At 46.1% G+C, this 15,468-nt stretch overlaps 1 protein-coding gene across 4 annotated transcripts in view; it reads right to left on the reverse strand.

Annotated features, from left to right (window-relative positions):
- The window catches only part of LOC109644236 (leucine-rich repeat and fibronectin type III domain-containing protein 1-like protein), a 175,577-nt gene that overhangs the window by 3,489 nt on the left and 156,620 nt on the right, over positions 1 to 15,468 (reverse strand). For all 4 annotated transcript variants that reach the window (XM_069534241.1, XM_069534242.1, XM_069534243.1 and 1 more), the window contains 5 exons: positions 14,910 to 15,122; positions 14,489 to 14,799; positions 3,954 to 4,137; positions 3,600 to 3,822; positions 3,267 to 3,524 (listed from right to left, as the gene is read on the reverse strand). In XM_069534241.1, coding sequence (XP_069390342.1) covers positions 3,400 to 3,524; positions 3,600 to 3,822; positions 3,954 to 4,137; positions 14,489 to 14,799; positions 14,910 to 15,122 — 1,056 coding nt within the window. In that variant the 3' untranslated portion in view covers positions 3,267 to 3,399. The remainder of the gene's footprint in view (positions 1 to 3,266; positions 3,525 to 3,599; positions 3,823 to 3,953; positions 4,138 to 14,488; positions 14,800 to 14,909; positions 15,123 to 15,468) is intronic.

Genomic DNA, 15,468 nt, shown 5'->3' on the forward strand with positions numbered 1-15,468 from the left:
GTGATGTTTTCAATATGAATAAAGTTTGAATAAACAGCGCCCTGCAGTGTGGGCGGGGCAGCGTCTGTCTGACCCGCCTCCTTCTGATCAATTTAACCTGATTTAAAAAACAAAAGCAGCGAATCGACAGATTGATAAAAACAAACAGTGAAGAAACTAAAGATAAAAAGATGGATCATTTCAAATCAGCTGTAGATCTGGAGCTGCAGTTTTCTCTCCTCCTCTCCTCCATCTCTCCGTCCCTCCTCCACCTCCCTGTCATCCCTGAGCTGTCCTTTTCTCTCCATCTCTTTATCCCTTCTTCTTTTCTTGTCAATAACTGTCTCAGTGACTCATCTGCCGCTCTCGGTTTGGTCGGCTGTGACTCTGTGTTGGTTTTTCTTTCTCACTAACTAAATATAAGTCCATAATCCTCCCTTCTGTCGCTCTCTCCCTCTTGTCTTTGTCTTTCTCTGATGTTTTTCTATTTCGCCAACTGTAGACCCACAATCCCTCCGTCTGTCTCTCCACTTCCTGTCCACGAACATCCTGGTCTTTTTCACATAAGATCAAAAATGTTTATGAAGCCACCAAAGCAAAGTGACGCTGCAAATTATGTTGAGAGAGAATTCAGTGTTTTCTCTTGAAGAGAATTTATTTAGCTATTTTCTTATCTAATTATTAAGCTATTTAAACGCTTGTAAGTGAAAACCAGGATCAGTTAAACAGTAGATTATTTAAAACACTTTCACTGGTTCTCTCTCCGCTAGAAAATCTGTAACTGGGTATTTAAAGCTGCTGTTTCTAACTATTCTCTGCCACTGAACGTGTTTCGTGTCGGGGGAGGTGAAAGTGACGGTTAGTTGCCGTGGGACTTTAACCAATGGTTGTGTTTAAAGACAACAGACGTTATAATAACGACCTCAACGCTGCGTCTCACAGTTTGACGTGATTAAGACGGAGGTTTAAATGTTTGTCAAAGATGGTTTCCGTAATTTCAGGTAGTTTCAGGGTTTCAGAGCTGATCATTTGTTGAAGTTCTAGAATCCGAGATATTTTGGATTCATTTCTGGATCAGGTCAGGGAGGAGGTGGAGACGTGTGGTTCATCTTTATTCTGTCTCAATCAAAAAACCGGTTGAATCGTACTCCTCTTGTGACCTTGGACAGCAGCTGTCCTGAATGGATAATGTCTCAGATAACTGGAGGCTCTGGGTCTGATCTGTCCATGAGACGTTTAATGTCCTGTTCTTTTTCAGGCCTTCTCACATTCATGTGTGACTTGGAGAAAAGTATTTGTATGTGAAAAAGATTGTTGTTGAAATGTTGATAAATAAAGTGAATTATTTTTGCTTTGTCTTCGGAGGAGCGCTCTCTGAGCCCCTATGAACCCTGGGAAATTACAATCTGCTGCAGACAAATGTCTTTTTTGGTTTAGTTTTCTTTTCCTGTATCCTCCTGGAGGTCACCAGGGGTTTTGCTGAGTGAATGCATGAGTGTGAATTCATGAATGTGAATGATATGCTTATAAAAATATAAGCACGTGAAGCTGGCTGTGACCACCAGGGGTCAGTGTGCCGCCGTGCAGCGCCTCAGTGGGAGCTCTGTGTCAGTCGCTAACAGTTTAGTCACCGTGCCATCCTGCAGCTCAGTGCCAGGCCCGGATAATAAAAGCTCAGTGAATGAGGCCCTGGTGCCTTGTGGCTTAACATAGTGATGCTATCTGCCTGTGTCGGCCTCTGCCTCTCATATGTTGGTGCTGACGTCCACTGATCTTCAGATCCACTCTGCTGGAATAACAGGTTCAGGTCAGGAGTTCTTGCTTCGACATTTATCCAGTTTTATTCTTATAAATGAGACTCCGGTCTGGACTGTCGAGAATTTCACTGTTTGCCACACGCCCTCTCGTAATCCAGACGTGAAGCCAGAATATACGAACGCTGCCATGTTGCAATGAAGACGTGAGTCCTGAGTCAGTGTTAGCTGTCAATCACGACGTCAGCCTGTTTTTATATGTCGTCAAATAACTGATTCAAATCAAACTGATCAGAAACACCTCAACTACGATCTTCTGTTTGGTCCATCTGCTAACATGGAGGAGGCTTATAACCGATACCGCAGCCAGCCACCAGGGGGCGATCGAGCCGTCACGCTTTGAATCTCAGTGAAAAAACGAATAAAATTATCATCATCCAATAGTTTGTAATGGCGTGAAAGTGAGGGATGAATGTGAAGTGATATAGAAGCAGTTTCACAGTGTAAATTCACAAACGATGCATTTTGTGTTGCTGTGGCTGTTTGTGTGTTTGTCTAGAGGGAGAAGCCTTTCAGGGAGCAGTGAGTCACACTGACCAGCACACACCCGCTCACTTCATTTGGATCGGAGAGGAAGCAGGTGCAGCGAGATTGCTGCTGTTTGTGTGTGTGTGTGTGTGTGTGTGTTCGTTCTACTGTGTGTGTGTGTGTGTGTGTAGATATTAAACCCACAGTAAATGGTCTATGGGCCAACGGGGGCAACTGAGATTGCTTCCATGAGAAAAATGCGAGCTTGTGCATGTGTGTGGAGTGTGTGAGCACACAGCGTGACAACATCAGTGTTTTTAGATGGGAGGTGTGTTATTACAGGGAGGAAGAGGAATGATGTGATGAAGAGATAAAACGAGGGTGAAGCATCACAGAGGAAGAGAGGAAGAGTGGAAGAGCAGCATGTGGATGATGGATGGAGACAGAAAGCATAAAGGGAAGAGGGATGACAAACAAAGATAAGGAGGGGAGGGAGAAAGAGAAATATAGAGTAATGGAGAGAACAAGAGAATGACAGAAATAGAAGAGTAAAGTAATGAAGGGATGGTGTCAAAAGAGAAGAGAGACGGGGACTAAACTTGTTTGTATTAGCAGGAAGAGCAAACAGGAAGTAACAGAGACAATGTGTTTGCTGGAGGACGAGAGAGAAAGCGAGACGAGGACAACAAGAGGAAACTATCACATCTGCAGTCGCACATTTAGGACACGTCTTGATTGACAGCTGAAAGTGACTAATGATTGGTTGGGGCGGGACATCACTACCGTGGCTCCACCCTCCAATCGTTGCTGCACAGACTCCAAATGACGTCACTGACTATATGAATATATTTACTATAATCTATAAACTGCATCATCACACGTGTCCTGAGCAGTGAAGTATTTATACCATTGTCTCGTATAAATACAATATGATATACGAGACAATGGTATAAATACTCTCTCCCACCTCCCGCCCCCTCTCTTTGACTGACAGCTCATACTCACCAATGACAGGAGCCGCTCCTCAGTGTAAGGTGGAGTTTGGCTCGAGGCACCAGCAACAAATTAAAAAAAGGGGGCGGGAGGTGAAATATTGGTTTGGGCTTAACGATCGGTGGGTTTGACAGTTTCTCGTGTGTTATTGGGAGATGGCGTCATCTTCGTGGGCGGGATTTAAGTCCACTACAGTTGTCCCTCGAAGAGAAGCCCCTCCCATCCCCTCTGATGATGACGACGGTTGGGAGACTTTATGTGCACCTCCACCTGAGAGACAACGGCGTCAGGTTATCAGGAGCAGACAACAAAGAGGAGACGTAGGAATGTTTTTCCACCGGTTACCTTGTCCTGCAGAGGAGGAGGACGGAGGCAGAGCCAGGATGTTGCCTCCTCCTCCACCTCCTCCTCCGTTGGTCTGCGAGCAGACGTTGGCGTGGCGTGCGGCGGCCTTCTGCTTGTAGTGGTTACTGTGCAGCTTGTACTTCATCAGGAGGATGAAGATGAAGACGAGGACAGAGGCCACGATGATCCCCCCGATGATGATGATCATGGTGCCACCAAGGAACTGGGGACGAAGACGTAAAACACGGTTAGTTTCTGTCCGAAGCTTTTGGTTTTCAGTTTCAGACACTGTGATTTAGAGAAATGATTCTCTAACATCCAAAACTAAATACAAGCTGAAACGTTCAGTCTCACCTGGTCTCGTATAGAGTGACAGCGTCCGTACTCTGTCTCCGTGGAGAAGGACACGCAGCCCACCAGCTTGGTGCCCGTCAGGGCCGTGATTCCATCGTCGTACACGGCCAGAACACACAGCTCGTAGTCTCGCGATGACGCCAGGTCGCTCAGCAGGAAGTACTTGTGGTTGGCCGGGATCATCCTGGACAAGAGAGAGAACAAAGACGTCTCATTTGACTTCTGTCTTCTGTCGGTTAGTTCAGGTCCGATCGATGACGAGCAGCCGCTGTCTGTTTTCCTGTTGTAGTCTCACATGGACAATGAAGGACATTTAACTTAAGTAAAAAGTCAAATGGACCGACTGGGACACTTCTCACAAACAGTCCCTCCGGAAGGTTTCAGAAACTGGACTTCTGTTAGCAACCACTGGAGTCGCCCTCCGCTGGTTCTTTGAGAGAACACAGCTTTTAATACACCGACAACTTTCCGTGTTCTTTCAAACATGACTTTACTGTTTGATCTTTACGTCTCATCTTATCTTTGAAAACAAAGTAAGTGAACCCTCAGTTTGAGACGAGGTGAGAACACTGAGACACTTTGAGGATGAAACATGAAGCCGCAGGAGTAAACGCTGCAGAATAAAGTCCAGTATTAATGATGCAGTAAATACTGGGACAGAGCTGAACCACAAAGTTTCTGAGACGCAAAAATCCATTTCATTTTTCACTGTGACTGACAATTTAATCTCTGTTCCAGATGAGGACAACTGCTGCTGCACTGAACCGGACAGAATGAACAAATGAAGTCTCGCTCAAAATGACCCAAAACTTTGTAAAGTCATTTCTTTGCATGCAATAAGTTTCACAATAAAACCTAAATACATTTTACAAAACGATTCACATTGTTGCTTTGCTGCTGAATAGTTTTTTTTTTGTCAACTATAAGAAAATAGAAGATTTCAGTATTTGTCAGTGTCGGAACAATCCGGCCCGATGTCGGGAAATCCTTGTTAAAATAGTTTTCACTCGGCTGAGATCGAGTTCTGATGCAGACATGAAATTATTAAACTTTCAAGGTGCAGGTCTGCAGCCTCGTCAAATTCTGAGGGAAACTTAAAGTGAAATAATGTCAGGTGACAGTCACGTGCACTTCTGGACAACAAACCTCTGACACAAGACTCTGGAACTTTCTAGATATTGATCCTACCTCTATTTAGGGTTTTATTTCATTTTAATATCTTATCTTTACTAGTTATGAGAAACACAACTATAGTTGTGTTCATTCGTATTGACGCTGTCACAGGTTGTAACGACTTCTGCTTCCGTTCGTGCTGAAGAGAAACAGAAGATCAGTGAACATCCATCTCAGGATTCCAGGGAAGAGAAGAACAGATTGAAGTTGAAGTACAAAATTGAAGTGGAGAGAAAACATGTTCCTACAGAGGAAAAGACAGACAGAGCGAAAGAGAAGTGGCAACGGAGAAGGATGTTGCACTTTCAATTTTCAACGTGAAAATCAAAGGATACGAGGTGGAGTGAGATTAAAGACGACGGCAACACGAGGACGAGGGAGAAAAAAAGGAGAGTAGAAATAAAGGCAAATGGAAAACAGACAGAAGAGAAGCGATGAGGAAGAGGTGAGAAGAGATGAAGGAGGAGAGCAGGGAGGGGAAACAGATAAAATGGCAGAGTGGTGGACGCAGGAGAACAAACAGAGGGGGAGGTGAGACAGAGAAACGAAGAGAGGGAGGTGAGGAGAATATTTGGGTCAGAGAGAAAAACAACCAAGAACAACAGCGTGAATTCAAGATCCGTTCACGCTACGACTTCATTCTCCTGATTATGGTCAGAGACTGAAACTGACTCAGTTTGTACCTGAACACAATATCCTCTGTGTGTGTGTGTGTGTGTGTGTGGGTCGATGTATGTCCTCTGTGTGTGTGTGTGTGGGTCGATGTATGTCCCCTGTGTGTGTGTGTGTGTGTGCAGCAACCATATATTATTCAGGTGTCAGGCGGTGCAGGGCAGCTCCTATTTATCAACACCGGAGCAGAGGTGACGAGACAAGAAATGGAATTATAAAGCCCAGTCTGACCCCTGTGGCCAGTGTGAGAGTGTGTGTAAGAGTGTGTAAGAGTGTGTAAGAGTGTGTGTGAGTGTGTGTGTGTACCTTTATATACAGTCTATGGTGTGTACTTGTTAAAGTCTCTCTCCTAGCTGCTTTTTTCTTAAACCCCCCGAAACGTTTCTATCATCAAATTAAAACAGTTTTCCTCGTCTTCCTGGTCCGACCTGCCGGGACTTGAACCGTGGACCTGCTGCGCACGGCTTCATGTGGTACGTGTTGAGTGTGTGTGTGTGTGTGTGTGTGTGTGTGTGTGTGTGTGTGTTAGAGAGATAGTTGGTCTATCATGTGTTCTGGTCTGTAAGTGTTGCAGTGTTTTGGCTCAGACTAATGGTTGAATGAACGCCTAAGGCTCGCCCATACACACACACACACACACACACACACACACACACACACACACACTTACTGCCCGTGGCCTTGTTGTTGCTTCATGTCTCAGCCTCAGGCCTCCACACATAACTTCATGTGGAGGCAGGAGGACGTCTCTGACCAAACTTTTCTGTCTGTCCCCCTGGTGGCTGGCTGCACAGTATACCATCAACCCCCCCTCCTCCATGTTAACAGATGGGACAGGTCGTTCTCATCTCTCTGATGTTTGTTCAAGTGTTTCTGATCACTTTGGTTTTAATTTGTTATTTGATTATATATCCAAGTAAAGGATATTTACAGTATACGCAATATTAATATAAAGTCACTGATCATTTTTAAAGATTAGACGATGCTCAAAGTATTTGCAGTTTCACAAACAAACGTTTGTTCCTCATGTAAATCAGGATTGACAGTGTAAACAGAAGCAGGCTGACGAGGGGCTCGTTGACACCGAAAGTTATTCTTAGTTGTGAAGCTTTTTATTTTGCTTATATCGTATTTTACTTTAACCTTGCCTCGGGCACAGAACCAGTCAGAGTCCTGCATAATACAAATCAGGAAGGACCTGAGATAATTGCAGTTTAAATATGGCAGCGTGTGCTGTTGAGGTTTTGAATAATGCAGAGCTCATAATCATAGGAATTGAAAACCATATAGGATTTAAAAGCGGCTCAAGAGTCGCCCCTGTGCCGGTTCACGACAGCTCCGTGAATAATGCAGCGCTCCCTTCACAGTCACATGAAACAGAAGCAAAACGAGGCGTGACTCTAAATCCAGCCCGTCGCTGAGGTCACGACTCATATCGATCACTCCACGAAACATCTGTGAGCTTCCACTCATTTCATGTTCCATTATTAATCTTATATATATATCACATCCGTCAGCTGAGAGATGGAAACAGAGCAGCAGCACGTGACGTTTTATTTTCCTCACAGTGAAGGTTGCAGGTTTGATTCCCGGGAATGCATGCATGTACATGTGTGTTCAGTTCTGCAGGTCTTCACATCATCTGTCATTTGTTCAGTCGACTGGAACGACTTGCGTTTTACCGACAGCTTTATTTTACGAGTTGTTAATCCTGTCAGTCAGGAACAAAAAGTGCAGCGACGTTTTTGGTGAAGGAAAATGTGTCGGGAAGATCGACGTGAACGGTTAATTCAACAAAGTGTGAGATCTGGAAACAGGAAACAGCTGTTTGTTCTGTTTAACACGAGGCGCCACGATTTCAGTAGCAGCAAATCAAACTCTACAGTGATTTTACTACCAAGTAAATACTCTACCACAAATACCTGCAGTCATTACCTAACTGAAGTAAAAGTATGTATAGCATTATCAGCAATAGTGAAACGGTACTTAAGTCAGTGTTATAAGAAGTTTTATATTAAAGTTACTGCTGCATTAATGTGTAGATGTTAAAGGTTGAGCTCATTCAAACTGATGTATTCACTGCTGAGGAGTTTAATCGACAGCGACGCTCCGTATTCTGTATTCGATCACGTGTTTGTAGCGCGGCTGTCCTGTAACAACCGTGCATCTCATTATAAATCATGAACGCAGATGTTTCCAGCTCCGGTTCAACGCATCGTAACAAATCCTGGATCTAATCTTCAGACGAAAGCTGAAGCAGAGACAGGAAACAAACGGGGAGAGTCTGGGAATGAAACGGTCCGACCGGCCGGGAGTTGAACTAATTGAAATCGCAACTTTCACAGTTACGATACCGTCAGAAAAGGAGCAACTCAGCTTTCTGTGACTTCCTGTAACTACGTCCTGTGAACGATCCACATGTTCTCCACCTGATACAATCACAGGGGCATGATGGGAGCGTGCAAAGGATAGCTTTTGAATAAAGGGGCACCGCCTGCAGCGAGAGAGAGAGAGAGAGAGAGAGAGAGAGAGACGTCCAGCGAGCCGAGTGTGTAATTGACAGTAGAGAATCGGAGCGATACAATTAGAAGTGAAGCTGAGGCTGTCGGCCGTGTGAGGGGAGAGCTCTCAAATAATCCAATAACCCAACTCCAGGAGAAATGTGAGCCACGAGCACCTGAAGCAACGGCTGAACAGGATTTCATGGAACTTCATCCCTGGAGAGTTTTTGAGGGGGGGGGGGGGCAAACTAAACATGATAATTAATTCTGGAAGAAATCCTCATCAGAACTTTCTTTCATTTGATTTTTTCCTCAAGCTGACATCGTTAAGATTCCACAGGACAGCTGTAATAAATAAAAACGGTTGTAATTCCCTCAGTGTGCTCTGGAGAGATGAAGTCACAGCGACTCTTTGTAGAACGTGTGAGATATTGACGTGGGACGTACGAACGTACTGAAGAAAACCGTAGAACACGATGTCTCCAGTCACTAAAGACTGTGAAACAGATCAGACAGGACTCGTGTGTAGCGTCCCGCGGAGCACTGACAAACAAACAGATCGTGTTTCATTTGCAGGACATGTCCACATGTGGAGCTGTCAACACGTTTCCCTCCTGAAGACGATCTGTCTCTGAAAAGACACGGAGATAATGAATTCCTCTGTTTGTCCGACCTGCTCTCACTCCCACATCATTAAACACCGACGCTGTCGCTCCAGGTCATTTTATTACAGCTGGACTTTAAAAGCTCCAACACGATTGTCTGGAGAGTTTGAAACAGAAACATCGACCGTCAGAGAGAAATGAAGAGGAAGTCCGACACCGGGGCTCAGAGAGAAAGATGAAAAGTGAAGCGGCATCATTAGTGAGAGGAAGCAGGAAGTTATCACACGTGCTGGCGAGAGGTGGAAAAGAGTGAGAGAGTGAGGCAGGTGTGTGAGGGTCAGAGATAATGGTGTCAGATATGAACCCTGCAGGGAAACATGGAGCTGCACCAAAGAAAGATGTGCATCGTCCTTCAACAGAGGAGCTGCAGCCACAGGACGAGGAGCGTGTTCCGAACATTACAACATGTGAACTGTGCTGATGAGTCCTACGAGTCTGTGTCTTCACCTGATGGAAGATCCGACCTGAGTCTGAGCGGGAGAGAAAGACGGCTGTCAGCCTCCGTACGGGGAGTTTTCTAACGGGAGACCCGGCGGGACCGAGTGACATTTGGCTGATGAGAGGGAGAGCAGACGGAGGGGAGTAGAGTGAGGGCAGGAGGGCGGAGGCGTACGGAGAGGTGAGATGATGGAGGGAGGGAAGAGACAGGGAGGGAACATGACATTACAGTGACTTTCTAAAGGTCTGATGGAGGGATGGAGAAATGGATGCAGGGGACAGAGGGATGAGAGTAGTGAGCAGGAAGAGAGGAAACCTGATGCCTCATCGGTTCAGCAGAATACCGTCGCCTGCTGTTTCCTCAACCTGTGCCCTCCGTCTTCCTTCCTTCCTTCCTTCCACTTCCTACTGTATCTCTGTTATCAGCTGAGTCAGAGAATCACCGCAGCAGCAGCAGATCCCCTCTGTCGCTCCATCCCTCCGTCTTTCTAGTTTTTCACTCTGCCTCCCTCTCTTCTTTAATCTCTCCTCGGAGCAGCGTGGTAATTAGAAACACACACATCCTCGGTCAGGACAGAAAGACAAAGAGGAGAGAATATTGAAGACAGAGGAATCAATAGATTCATTTCCTGGTGCTGACAGAGGTTGATCTCTCCCTGGACCCATAATCCTTAGAGTGTGTGCGTGTGTGTGTGTGTGTGTGTGTGAGAGAGAGAGAGAGAGAGAGAGAGAGGGAGACAGAGGGAGGTGAAGTTTAAAGCTGGTCAGGTTATTCTTCCCTGGGGCAGAGTTGAGAAAAAGGATGACTGTAAAAATACAACTTCCTCTCCTCTAGTCCTCCCCCTCCTCCCCCTCCTCCCCCTCCTCCCTCCTCCTCCCTCCCCCTCTTCTATCGAGAGTCCGACACACAGCGAGCGAGTGAGAGATGAGAAAATGTCGATCTGTTTTCTCGCTTGCTCTCTGGTCGTTTGGACTTTTTCTGCCGGTGCAGCGCGTTGAACTGAAAACCTGAGAGTGTGGGGAAATGAAAAAGGAAGCGAGGAGGAGAAGGAGAAGGAGGAGGAGGAGGAGGAGGAGGAGGAGGAGGAGAGATGAAGAGTGAACACTCAGCACCATAATTCTTTTACTTCACATGATTCTAATGGTGTTTGCGATGCACCGCTTTTTAAAAAGTATCAGTTATAATTTCATCACATGACCGTTCAAGCCACTGGTCATGTGACGTAAACAGGAAGTAGAGTGTCTCCTCTGCAGTCGGTTGCTTAGCAACAGAAACTCCTCTGCAGGAGGAGCAGTGATGGTGAAGAGTCAGAGCAGAGATTTCTTTTCTCTGAGCGACGACGAGGCGGAACTGTTCCTGACAGGAAGTGTGAGCGACGCTTTGTCTTCACCGCCGGTAGTCGAGTCATGTGACCGATGAGAACCAATCAGAAGAGAACGTTAAACAGTTAAAACAAAACCCCGGAGTCTTAAAATTAAAACGAGACCAGCAGCGTTTACACAGGTCACCGATTCAGAGGTTTTAAAACTAAAATGTCTTTGTGCAAAACTACTTTTAGACTTATCATCTTTAAAGTTTAATAATAATAACATGATATTTTACTGTGATAATTATCGATATCGACTGATATTAAAATGTTGACCTCCTTTATGACTGTGTGAGTTTTTAAATCCACGCAGAAGAAGAGAGAGTCTGAGTGAAGGGTCTGTGGTGTAAAATAAATCTGTCTGTTACTAAGGATTCTGAGTGAGGACATTTTTTCATTATTATTATTGTTAACTTTTCAGATTCTAATCCCACATTTGTCTCACTGGTGAAACGTTGATGTGATTCCTCTGCTCTGTGAGATCAGGGAAAGTTCCTCCTCCGACTCGTCCTCATGAATCCATCTCTCTCCTTCAGGCATCAAACACAATGAACTTCACCGTGTGAATCGATTTTCATATAAACTCATTGTGTTTTCAGCTTTTTTCCTTTCATTTCCTGTGTGTGTGTGTGTGTACGTGTGTGTGTTGTCCATGCTGCACCACTGGTATCTGTCACTATAAAGGTTTTTCCTGTGCATGCGCACGGTCTCATCTCAGTCTGTGCTGGTGTGAAGTGAAAAATCAGCACTCTACAAATCCAGAGAAATTAAAAAGTGGGAAAGCGCAGAACTATTTCATCTGCAACGCATAATTTCCTCAGCTGAACTGTGCAACATGGGCAGCAGAGATAACTGCGATGATGGTCACTGAACTGGACTGAACTTTCAAAATGTTCATCCCCATTTGTCATGCCATTACGATAGGGCAGCAGTGGCCAATGGGGAACCGGCAGCAGCTCCGAGCTGGAAGATCAGCGGCAGGACAGCGAATGAGTAAACGCTTCGTCCTGCCGCCATCCCCCGACAGCTTCCACGCCGAGTCCCCGCTGCCGACCGCAGACGCTCGGTTCACACAGTTAATGCACCTCCGCAGCACTGGAAGCTGCCAAATGAGACTGTGACGCTGAATATGAGCAGGAAAGCTCGGCTCTGCCTGAAAAGATAAAGGTTAGAAAAAGCCAGGGCGAAGTTTGGCGCTGACCTCGTCCAGACGTTTAGAATAGAGAGGGAGCGTTTTCTAACGAGAGCTCGAGGTGGATCAGAGCCAGTAAGCTTTGAATCTCAACTGAGCTCTGGCTGACACTGCAGTTCTTAGTCTGTGGTCCACATTACCACCGTAACAAAACGTCTCCTGGTAGCTGCCCCCCCCCCCGGCCAACTGACAACACGCCCACGTCAGACGCTGTAAAAAGACGTTTGTGTTGCTCAGTGAAAATGAGACGGAAAGTGAAAGTGAGGCTGGATGTGAAGAGCTCTGGAGTTCAGTGTCCCGGTGAGACGCCATGAACAGCTCGGAGCGGCAGCTGCTCTCGTGGCAGAGTCTGAGTGAAGCCTGGGACCAGAGCTCAGCCGAGGCGGCGTCATGACTCTCTCTCTCTTACAGCGTTTGGTGAAGAGGCCAATAACTCTGCCAGAGAGCTCCACTCGTGTTACGAAACCTCTTGCACTTGAAAGTGTACGCTCTGCCACTGAGGGCTCTGATGGGAGCTCTCACTCGCGTCACAGGTGGGACGATGGAAAAAAGCCCCAGGAAACACAAGCTGACGATGATGAGACGTCCTCACAGTCAGTGTGGCGGCCACGAGGGCCGAACGCGATCATATCACTCCTCCGAACAATCAATAATCAATCGACTGAGTCAATGCGGCGTTTACCAGCAGAGGGTGTTTTACATTCTGGAGCCTGACGCTATCAAATATAAAACTCGCTGTAGCTTTTTTTTTGTGGCCGGTTTGTTTTGCAGCTTTCTCTCATCCAGACGTGTCGGACGAGTTGGGAGGTTTTCTTTTTTCTGACATCAACAAACTGTTTGGGTGAACGCACGCAGAGTAAAGGCCGAGCTCAAGAGAACGACAACAACAGCTGCTGAGAGAGCAGGAGAATCAGATTGTTGATCTGGAGCTGCAGCTCTGAGCCTCCAGGCTGCCTCAGCAGAGCGAGGGTTGAAAAAAAGAAGAGGAAGAAGAAGAGAAAACTGTAGATACACAGAAAATACACCTGAGTGGTTCCCCGGCTAACGTGTCGACTCTCAAAGAGTCTACTCGCATCTTCAACGTCTAGAAAAGTAGAATCTTTTCTGTTTGACGAAATGATGAATCTGATAAATGGACGTAGAGTCTGCGCTCGATCCTCAGTCGTCATTATTATTATTGACGGACGTCAGGCTGCCTTGTTTAAGCATTCTGCTGAATAAGCCCCCCCGCCGATGGTTCAATCTGGACTGATCTATTTAAATGGTCTGCAGTTGACCGGGTGCCCTCTCCAATCGGAGGCAAGAAAATTGTCACTTGAGCGCTTTTGCTTTTTTGGGACTAAAATGAGAATTGAGGCCGTTTTTTCAAATCTGTCGTGTGCCAGCGCTCCGGACGCCCGGTGATAACACTCCATTATGCATTCTGAATGACGTTGCTAGGTTACAGAGCCGGCCGAGTGGCCGGTGGGACCATCCCATCAGCGCCGTGGGCTGATCGAGGGCCCGCACTCAGCCGCTCGGCACCTCCGGCTTCAGACCTGCTCTGAAACCCACATCTGGGGATTAGGATGCGCAAATCAAGCGGTGGGGCGGCGGGACAGGGCGGCTCAGGTCTGGAGAAGGAAAACATTTACTCTCCAAGAAGTTTCACTGATCATTTCCCTGCTTTAAAAAACAACTTATTCCGTGAAATATCCATCTGTACATATTTTTCACTGCACACTTAGAGTTTAATGATTGATTCTTTCCCCGAGACATTTTTCTGCTCGGTCTTTGTTTTAAAATAGTACCAAAGTATTGCTTCGCATTAATCTTAATGTTCTGTCATGCTTCACGCATTCATTTTTATATTTTTGCTATTACATCTTTCATTTCCCAAGCTGCAGTCATTTGCAGGCTCTCAGTTATTTTCTCCACAGCGTAGTGACCTGATTAAACCTTAATCTTATCTTCTGTTATGACATTTCTTTTCCTCTGTCTCAAACCTGAACCCCCGCCGAGGATCCTGATTCTTCCAGGAGGATTTTTGAACACGATCTTTATAAGGTCTTTATATTAACAGTCAACTTGTGAATCTCATCACGTTAAAAACAGAAATCCTTAAACCCGATGTCTCTGCGGTTTGTCACAACACACTAATGCTGCATGATGTCTGGCTTCACTTTAAATTCTAGAGCGGATCACAGAGTTTCTCTAGAGTTGTCAAATATGTCAGGGTGAGTTTTTAAAATGATTCTCCAGACATGGAGAATATTTTCTTTAATTCATTTAGCTTCAGGGTGGAGAAGAGTCAGGATGAAGGAAAATACTGGATGTGACCCGAAGATTATTTCTTTCTTCTTCTGAATCCAATTTACTGTCTCACACAACGTACAAGTTCTAAATGCAAAGTTTACCCATCATCCATTTCTATATCCTGTGTACGGCACAAGTCAGGACCCAGTGTCGAGCATCGGAACCGGAAACAATGTTTGGGTTTTATAGTAACTTCCTGTCTCTCTCACACACACACCCACACCTCTCTTACCTGTATATCAGAATATCGTCTGTGGAGCTGTTGTACTGGATCTGGTACATGCGGACCCCTGGTATGTGGTTCTGCGGGGGCCACCTGATGGTCGCAGAGCTGGACGACAGATCCGACACGCTGACCCTCTGCTGGTCAGACCGGGCGTGGCCTCCGCTGACGTTGGACTTGATGGAGGTGGGGATGTCCGACGGCCCCGGGTCAGGGTCCAGTTTGGGGTCAAAGTGCGGAGACGGATTGACGACCAGCTCCACAGGAGCAGTGGCCTCCCCGGCTGCATTAGACGCTATGCATGTGAACTTTCCAGAATCCTAGAAATCAAGAAGACTCAACTTTTATCCTTGTATCTTAAAAATGTGACTTCATCTCCTCGAAACCGATTGTACCAAGACTTTGAGCGTGCACACGACCACATCTCTACCTTGACCGAGGCCTTGAGGATGTCCAGCGAGCCGTTCTCGTAACAGATGGTCCTGGACGTGTTGCCGATCAACTTCCCGTCAGGACTGACCCAGTGCGTCGAAGGTTCGGGATCTCCGATGGACTTGCAGCGCAGGCTGACCTCCTGACCCTCCATCACAAACATCTTGGAGGTGTGACGAGTTATCATCGGGGGCTCACAGACAAACTCTTCCTGTTCGGACAAAAACAATAGAACATGGATTCATTTATTCATCCCACTGTGATGTCACACATCCCACTGGTCTGTGAGCTGCACCCATTGGACGGTACTACCTGTCAATCACACTGTGGTATCCTCTTTCTATAGACTTCTATAGAAACCACCAGTGGAGTCGCCCCCTGCTGGTCAGTTTCAGGTCCCTTTGTCTTGGCTTCACTTAACAGACCCGAAGTCTGCGTCCATTGATATTTAGTCCTCATCAAACCTCATTCTGAAGGAGGGATGTTCATGACTGAAATCTGAAGGATTGATGAACTCCGTGAGAATAATTTTCTTTTACAAAATAAATAAATAAAAC

Source organism: Paralichthys olivaceus, chromosome 11 (genome assembly GCF_024713975.1).
Source record: "Paralichthys olivaceus isolate ysfri-2021 chromosome 11, ASM2471397v2, whole genome shotgun sequence".
NCBI classification, from domain to species: Eukaryota; Metazoa; Chordata; class Actinopteri; order Pleuronectiformes; family Paralichthyidae; genus Paralichthys; species Paralichthys olivaceus.